Below are 8575 nucleotides of genomic sequence, written 5' to 3'. Positions count from 1 at the left end.
GCTGTCTGTCCTGAGCAGATCTGTGTGCTTGCCGTGTGGAGCAGGCAGGTAGGCATGACAGAGCTGTCTGCACAGCCACTGTTAGTGGGGCTTCTTTGGGGAAGGTGCCGCTGGGAGCCGAGGGGCTGGGGCCAGGTGTGGGCCCACCAGACCCCATGTGGGTTTTGCATCAGGCTTACTAAAGAGAACTGACTGCCCTCATCCCTTAGACCTGCTCCTTCCCCTAGAGCCAACAGAGCAGTGCGGACTCTCTGACCGCCAGCTTGGCATGAACAACTGCACTGTGGTTTTCCAGAGGCACCAGAAACACTTTGGTTTCATCCACGTTTGCAGCACAGTGAAATTGCTCTACCCAAAATAATGTCAGTTCTGTTGCCGCTAATGATATGCTAACGTGTTCCTTGAAAACCTGGCTATCAATTATACAAATTTTAAACCTTCAGATCCATTATTTCTGCTATAATTGCATATTAAACTTTATCTCAGTGAAAACGTGTGTACACAAAGTAGCCGCACAGGAGAAATCAACAGTTCTCCAGAGATTTACTCCCTGATTAGGGCTTAGGGCACTATCTGGTGAGAACAAAGGTATGTTTTTATATATGTATATATATATATATATTTGGATGGGCTGTAGGGGTGGAAGTGCTGTTTGTTTGGAACTCGGGGAGCACTGAGATGGAAGGGAAGGTGCTGCCATTGCCCAGTGGGTGCCCCAGCTGCTCTGTAGCTCGATGTGGAATAAAACCAGCCAGCCTGGACTGGAAACTTGAATGAAGGCTAATCTTTTGTTGCAGCATTTTTTGCAGGAAAAAGGATTGATAGCCATGGCCTGGACCTGAATTTAGTATGGGGACATTCCTTGGGGGAGCAAGAGGGTGCAGAGCTACATGGACTGGGGAAGCTTTGGATCTTTTTAGAGCAGGGCTGGAAAAGGAAAAGGCAGAGGGAGAGTTGAAGAGGTTAAGGTAAACATCAGCATTAAGGTGAAACAGATTTCCAGAGGTGAAGCTGCCATGTGAAAATGTGTAGCACTTGGATTTTGAAGGCACCTCTTCTAGTAAATGAGGTAGGCACCCAGGCTCCAGCATGGCAGATCTGTGTCCTTGGTTAACCACATAACAACAGATGAATATGATTTTGAGATATATATATATGTAAAAATACTATATATATACACACATAAAAATACAGTATGCACTATTGAGCTATTGAGACTGCACTGTGTTTGGGTCACTGTCTGATGCGGGAATCAGAGAACACAGCACTTGGCTGTGGAGATTTGGGGTAGGTGTACAGAGAAGGCTGGGGCAGAGCTGTGGTCCCTGCCTTGGCACTGGGCAGGGGCACAGGAGTGTCCGGGGATGTGGAGGGACGACAAACACCAGCGGTATGAGTCCTGCCCAAAAAAGCAGTCCCATAAAGCTGGATAACATGGTACTGGTGTGCTCTGGGCATTCTAGGTAGGAGTTTCTGCTCTTTGCAGAAGAGATGAGGCTGAAGGAGGTGCAAATAGCATGTATTCTCTTTGTGAGCTGGAGCTGGGCTCCCTTGCATGAGATGAAGGTTGGAGCTGCCCAAGGCGACCTTGGAGGCTGGTGGCTATGGCCGTGCAGGCTGCAGCGCTCTGCTGGCACTGCTGCAGCATCTCCTAACCTAACGGTGCCACTGTCATTGCACGGAAGCCACTGAGCTCTCATTTCAGAGAAGCAGCCTCTTTACTTCCGTATTCCTTTCCTACTCCCAGTAACACTCCTCCTGCCCCCAGTCAGATAATGATGAATATCACTGGGGGTCAGCTAAGACATGGAGGGGAGGTGCACATCTGCTCCTGTGCTAGGCTCAGATGTGCAGGATTTTGCTTGTGGCATATTTTATAGACTGTATGATTATGTGCTTACAGAAAACTGTAATCTTGTTGATGGCCCTTGGTAAAGTGCAGACTAGAAGTGTGCAAGAGCAAAACCTTATTAGATTAAAGCCTCCATTTATGCCCAGCTAAAGCACAGAATCTCATCCCCTTTTATCAGAAACATTCAGCTTTGCAAAGGAGTCCCCAAAATACATAAATTGCCTGACTTGTTTTGTGCCTCTGTGGTTGAGCTTCTGTTCTGAGGACATTAGGTGCTTGGAAACTATTTTGCTGCCGTGTAATAACACTTTAGGACTTTCATGTTGGAGTCAACTTTCTGTAGTGTTAGTGAGCCTGATCCTCATCTCACAGAGCTGATAGGAGCAGGGTTGGGGTTGCTGTATTGCTGCAAGTGGACAACAGAGTGTAAAGTGAGAAAGCAAACACCTGTTATTAAAACCCTAAGCTGGGGATACTCCAGCACTAAATACTGAGTGTACTAGTAAGTAGGTCTCAATTTATACCACCCACCCAAACTGAACGAAAACTTGGATATAGGCAGTTCCTATGCAGAGCACTGAATGTCACTTACTAGGTAACAAGGCTGAGAAGTAAAATCCCAGTCTGTATTTCAAGTTTTCCACATATAGATATGCTGAATACTGAAGATTAATGTTGTGTGCCTCAGCCTGGCTTTCTTTGTGGTGACCTGGGGGTAAAACCTCACCACAGGGTGTAGGATGCTGCCTCTTGTGCCCTGGCCTGGCGCTGGGATGGTGTGTGTGTATACAGAATATGGGTGGGTGATGGAGACCCCCCACTAGCCCTTCTTGCCAGATGACAGTGAGGACGGACACAGATGCGGGTGATGGTGGCAGCAAATGGAGCAGGCAAGGGGATGGAGGGTGCATGGCAAGGGTGCAGGGAGCTCACCTCAAAGGCAGGAGGGGTGTACGACTAAAGCTGTTGGTACAGGAACTGAGAAAGGCCACTAGATCAGAAACCAAAGGAGCCAGATAGTAAAAAGCCCTGAGGAAGCAAACTGTAAGCAGGAGAAAGAAAAGAAAAGAAAAAAAAAGAAAAGAAAAAAAAGAAAAGAGAAAAAAAGAAAAGAGAAACGAAAACACAGTGGAGTTGAAACAGGAGCGAGGTTGTACGGGACAGGTTTCTACCGGTCAGGCTGGTTGTTAGTAGAGTTGGGGTCTTGCATGGTCTGCAACAAATTACTATAACTGGCCTGGACCTTTTTTCTTGTATTTTCCTGTTTTCTATTAAAGCAGCCCTCCCTTGGTGCTAGCTTCCGAGAGGAGACAGCTTTGCTCTCGAGGGCTCTCTGCCTTTACATGGGCTTCCCCTGTGTCCCCAAGTAGAGTTTCTCCAGGGCAGCTGCTGAACTGGTGCAGGTTTGGGTTTTTTTACCTTGGTGGAGAGCTGGGATTTTAGCTTCTCCGTCTCGCTGGATCTTCTGAGTTGATGAAAACAGTGCAGCTATACCACAAAACAATTGCCACAAGCTCTCTGCCTCCCACCTTTCTGCTCTGTTATGGAAATGCAAGGACGGTGCGGTGCCCACACATCTCCAAGGTTGTGCCTGCCCAGGGACACCTCCTCCACAGACACCTTCCCTCCCCAGGCCACAGCAAGTTACTCTGTAAAGCGTATGTCAGTTGTGCTGCATGCAACCATGAGATACGGTTTGTTTCTCCATTTTAAATGGATATTCCTGTATAATTAATTAACAGCTCACAGCTGAAAAGCTTTGAGCAGGGGAGAGTTATGTTTCAGCCCCCTGAGCACCACTGCATCACTGGCTCCTGCAGAGGCAAAGGCAAACACTCTTATCTATGGATGCTCAGGCTGGTAACACAGCAAACCTACAGGGAAGGGGGAAAAGTCCCCCAAAGGTGCCTCCTGGGCTGCGTGCCACCCTGCCCTGCAGTGACTGGGAGCTGCTCACCTGCCAGGCCTCCAGCTGCTGCGAGAGGTTCACCTTCTGCTGGATGGCATCCAGCAGCTGGCTGTTGAGGGACATCATGTCAATCTTGCACTTGGCCAGCTCCACCTCCACTGCGTTCTTCCTGGGGGAAAAGGGAGAAACTGGGGCATGTTACTTTTTCTTTTTTTTTTTTTTTTAAAGGAAGTGGTAAACACATCCTTGAGGAGAAGTCAACAATTTCTTTCATTGGGAAGTCCCCAAATCCTAAGCAAACAAATTTCTTTTGTTTTCTGGACAATCTACTCATCTGAAGAACGAGACAGAACTATGGACATCATTACTATAAAAATGGCAGATTTCTGGTAAGAACACTACGAAGAATACAAAAAGATATTCAGATACACTGCTGTGTAAGATAATATAGTGTGCCTAGCTAACGCGCAGCATCTGCCATTAAAAATGGAGATCTAAAATGAGGTAGAATTTACATATAAATGTTTTTTCCTTTTCTTCTGTTTACTAATGCATGGGAAAGGAAATGGTATGTGCTAAAAAACAAATGATCTATGTCTGATCACTTGATCAATAAATTGCAATATAAAACAAAAGAAAAAACCAAAGAGTACAATTTTGCTTTCAGCTGGGACTTGGACTGAAGGAAGGAAGAAATGAAGAAAGTTTATCACAGCACATGCTTTTTGAGAATGACAAACTGTTAACATACTTTGAATTAAATATTATGCTTTAAGGAAAGCTCCCAGTTTCAATGGGGTTGTGCTGGCCCTGGGAACACTGCTGCTGTGTTTCTTTCCAGGCATTTGGTGGCCGCTGGGCATGTGATGCTATGGCCATAGTTGCCCAAAAGGCCCTGAGGGTTCAGTGGCTGAGATTTTCCAGCTGTTACTGGCTAGTGGAAAGGAATTATCCTCTAGGAAGGAGCAATTTCCTAATCTGCCAAAGCTGGGAAATGCTGCTCACCATGCTGGGAGCACACAGGTGAGCACAAACCTTAAGTTTTCAATTAACTGCTGTGTGATGGGAAACTGTAACTTGACTTGCTGGGAACCATCTCTCCTTGCAAACATTTTCAGGAGAAATAATTGCATCTTATTAACTGTAGCTAATTCATTGCCTTCTAATAGCTCCGTTGTGCTCTCCTGCAGAAGAGCGATTTGGGAATTTGTGTTTATATTCCAGGTAGTGGTTGCTTAACACCTCCTATTATAGGATCCTATTTTCCTATTGCTTCCTGTGTTGCCAAACTTCAGCTTCAAGCTAAAAATTTTCCATGCCAGATGTCTGCCTCAGGCAGTGATTTTTTTTTCTGTTCAGAGTTAGGGCTTTTTTGAGGGAGGGCTTCAACAAAAATGACGTAACCCTTGAGATGCGATGTGGGAAGCATATCGTGAGCCTCCCAGACAGCTCTTTGCCTGGGAGCAGCCCGCTCAGTCTGTGGAGGGATGCTTTCATTTCTAGCAACAAGACACTCTTGTCTGCTTTCACTTGCAGCCACTTTCTGCTCATTAATCACCCGCCACTCACCCGTGCACACTTGTCACATCCCCCTTTCTCTGGGTTCCTGCCACTGTAGGACTGTCAGCCATAAATATTAGTGCTTTGTCCCAGCGGGGTCATTAACCATCATGGAGAAGCTGTACCCTTCCACTCCCGGCTGCGGGTTTGAGCACCTTAAATAGCCTTTTGTGTGAAGCTCCCCGTTGCTGCTTGGATATTACTGGGGGATTTATTGCAGCGGCAGTGTGTTGCCATAGCCACAGCAGAACCATAGCCACAGCAGAACCAGCAACCCACGCGCACTGGAAATGTCAGAACCACCTCTCTGCACCCGGCAGTGCAGCCAGGATGCTCCTGATTTTTGCCAACAGATGGAGGTGTTACAGAGGACAACGATGGGAATTTGGTAGCCAGCTATATGGGCAAGAACAGCATGGATGATCAGGTCACTTAAAAAAAGATGAAGGGATTGTTCATGCTGATTGATGCCCCACAGCCTCAGAGGTGCAATGTTCTCGTGCTCCTCCTCTCGCCGAGGGCATGAGTGTTAGGCATTTCCGTAAGGAGGTGGACTGGTGGTGTTCCGGCCCGTCTGCTTATTGGAGAGATTATCAAATGTATCCTCAACAGGGAGGTGAAAGTTTCTGCCTCTCTCCTCGAGGGAGAGACTGTTTGGGCAGTGTGGCAAGCCCAAGCACAGAGCTGGGCAGGGGCGGTGTGGGGTACAGGGTAGCAAAACTGCACAGGACTTCAAGGAGGATGGGGAAAATAAAGTCACAACAGTGGGAGAATCCTGAAAGAATAAATAATTACAGGAGTGGAGGAGATACAAAAAAGACCCTGGAATGGGAAAGGGGAGTGAGTGACCAGACAAATGGTTGAGGGAAGACGCCCAAGCAGGGCCGTAATGGGGATAGGCAGGAAAGCAGGGTTGTGTGTCTGGAAGAGCAAAAGAAAAAATATGACAAACAGGACAGACCTAGTGTTTCCATTTGGTTCCCCTCCTTGCTGCGACTCATACCAGCACTAGAGATGGCAAAAACATTGTTCACAGCATTCTCTTAAATGCCCCCAGTCTTGCCATGGGGTAGCTCTGGAAATCAGCATCTCCTGCCTTGCTCCCCAGCTCCTGGCAGCATTTCCCAATGCCAGCAAAACCAAGACTCACTTCATAGCTTTTTAGCAGCTACTGAAATTTATGGAGAGTAGGAGAAAGCCACCCTGGAGGCATTTCCTGCTAAGGCACTCTATAACTGTTAACCCAGCCTGGCTTTGGCTGTTCATACCACTTACTTGGCAATGGCCTCATCTCGGTCCCTGATGGCCTGCAGGAGCCGTTCACTTGTCTCCTTGTCTTCAGCAGCACCTCGCAGCCGGTCCCGTTCCTCCTTCAATGTTGTCATTTCCACACTCAGCAGTGTGACCTATGGGCAGAGTAAGGGTGTGAAAATCCAGGGTTGCTCAGATAAATTCACCACAATTGTGGGGGAGAAAAAAAGCCACATGGGCCAACCTGGAAGCTGAGCTCACCTGCTTGTAGGAGAAGCTGTGTCTGCTGGGAGTGGGCTGTTAGTGCTAGTGCAACCCCCCATGAAATGTGCCAGCTCTCCCTGGGGTGCCACCAGTGCTGGGCTGAGTAAGATAGGTCACCAGGATGGCCCCATTAACATGCAGCAACAGCACTGAAAGCTGTGCAGCTGTGCAGGGCAGGACCCACCTGCAACTTTGCTGTCACTACGGTATTGGTGCTGAAATATTGCCCCGCTCCAAGTGGTTTGTATTGTGCATGCATCCCGTCAGTCTGCCTATGGTGTTCTGATCTTTCCAGGGTTAAATTATTGCAAACTTCATTTAGCAGCAAGTAAGATTTTTGGAGAGGGCTGTTAGGTCTCTTGAAGTAGTATAAAGCTAAAGACAAAGGATGTGAAAATTCCCTTTCATGCCATGCAAGGTGTTACTGGCACATCTCAATTTTAATTAGACTTTAAAATATGTGCGGAGTCTTAAATAGTCTCAGAAATGATCTATCGTTTTGGTCCTGTGCAGAGTGAGTTAATAGGGTGTGAAATCATGCAAGGATTGCATTAGCACAGCTTTGCAATATTTCATACACATTTAATTTCTTTGTCTAGGGTATACACATGCTCTGTTACGCTACTCTACCACCTGGAAACCCTTCCAGCTTTTGAACCACCTCCTTTCCCTAAATGCAGCTCAGTAGTGCTTGAATCCTCAAAGAAATCTTTAAATAGAGGGCAGACAGTCAAAAAGGGCTCATCCCATCAACAGCTTGGGAGGATCTGCTGTTAGCATGGCATGGCTGGGTTGGGGGTGGCGGGGGAGGAGGGTGTGAATGCACCCTGTCTGTGCACAGGCTCTCCACTGTGTGCTGGGGCTGCCAGGGAACTGGGGAGCTCTGCCTGAGCTGTGCCCTCCTGCAGCCCAGCTTGGGGTGCACCTCAGATCATGGATGTGATGGAGAGCAGTGGTGGGAGCTCTGTGAAAGCTGCTGAGAGGTTCTGCTGGAATCCCAGGGGACAGTGGATCAAGAAGCCCAAATAACTGTGTTTGGGGATAGGTTTGGGGGGTTAACTGTTTTTATCTGTGTTTCAGGTAAGAATGGGATACCACAAAGGGAGGAAACAGGCTGGGCTGAAGGTGTGAAACTGTTTTGCAGTTAAGACAGAGGCAGGGGCGATTCCTGTCTCTACCAGCTCACCTTGCTCTCAGGCAGGAGCAATGAGTGTTTGTGGTGCTATGAGGTCCCAAAAGCCATTGAGGAGGAGTTCCCCTTTTATTGTATTGATACAAATGTCAGCACAGGGGGATGCAGAGGCAGCAAAGCAGTGCTGCCCTCGGTGGACCAGGTTTCCACATGCATTGATTTTCTTTAGTATTGAACTGAAGACGATGTTGCCTCTTCGATGGGAGGTGAGAATAATTATTAACCTTGAGCAAGCGTAAGGCTGGGTTATGGGCAAAAGCTGCGGGAGACATGTACTTGCTGCGTGAGGCTGGAGTGCTTCTCCGAGAGCAATGTCTGCTGCATTTGTAGTTATGCCCCATCTTTCTCCATATAACATAGAGGTGTGAGAAGAAAGTAGAATTGCAATCTTCCCTTTGCTCCCTAAGTATTCAGAGCTTTGGTAGTCAGGGACTCCTACAAGCAGAGACGGAGGTCCAGACTTGCAATCCAGGGTGGATCTTCTTGTCCTTTCTGGTTGGGGAGTTTGGGGAGACCAGCCACAGCAAAGAACAACCAAATGCTGCTC

At 47.6% G+C, this 8575-nt stretch overlaps 1 protein-coding gene across 6 annotated transcripts in view; it reads right to left on the bottom strand.

Moving 5' to 3' along the window:
* Positions 1 to 8575, bottom strand: part of BICDL1 (BICD family like cargo adaptor 1) — a 55007-nt gene that overhangs the window by 8004 nt on the left and 38428 nt on the right. For 5 of the 6 annotated variants that reach the window (XM_037400154.1, XM_037400362.1, XM_037400076.1 and 2 more), the window contains 2 exons: positions 6597 to 6727; positions 3810 to 3930 (listed from right to left, as the gene is read on the bottom strand). In XM_037400154.1, the coding sequence (XP_037256051.1) occupies positions 3810 to 3930; positions 6597 to 6727 (252 nt within the window). Of the gene's footprint in view, positions 1 to 2785; positions 2895 to 3809; positions 3931 to 6596; positions 6728 to 8575 lie in introns of all 6 variants that reach the window. The other variant, XR_005106188.1, reaches the window with a different exon arrangement.

The sequence above is a fragment of the Falco rusticolus genome, chromosome 1, assembly GCF_015220075.1.
Source record: "Falco rusticolus isolate bFalRus1 chromosome 1, bFalRus1.pri, whole genome shotgun sequence".
In the NCBI taxonomy this organism is placed as follows: Eukaryota; Metazoa; Chordata; class Aves; order Falconiformes; family Falconidae; genus Falco; species Falco rusticolus.
This window is presented reverse-complemented; position numbering and strand designations above follow the sequence as displayed.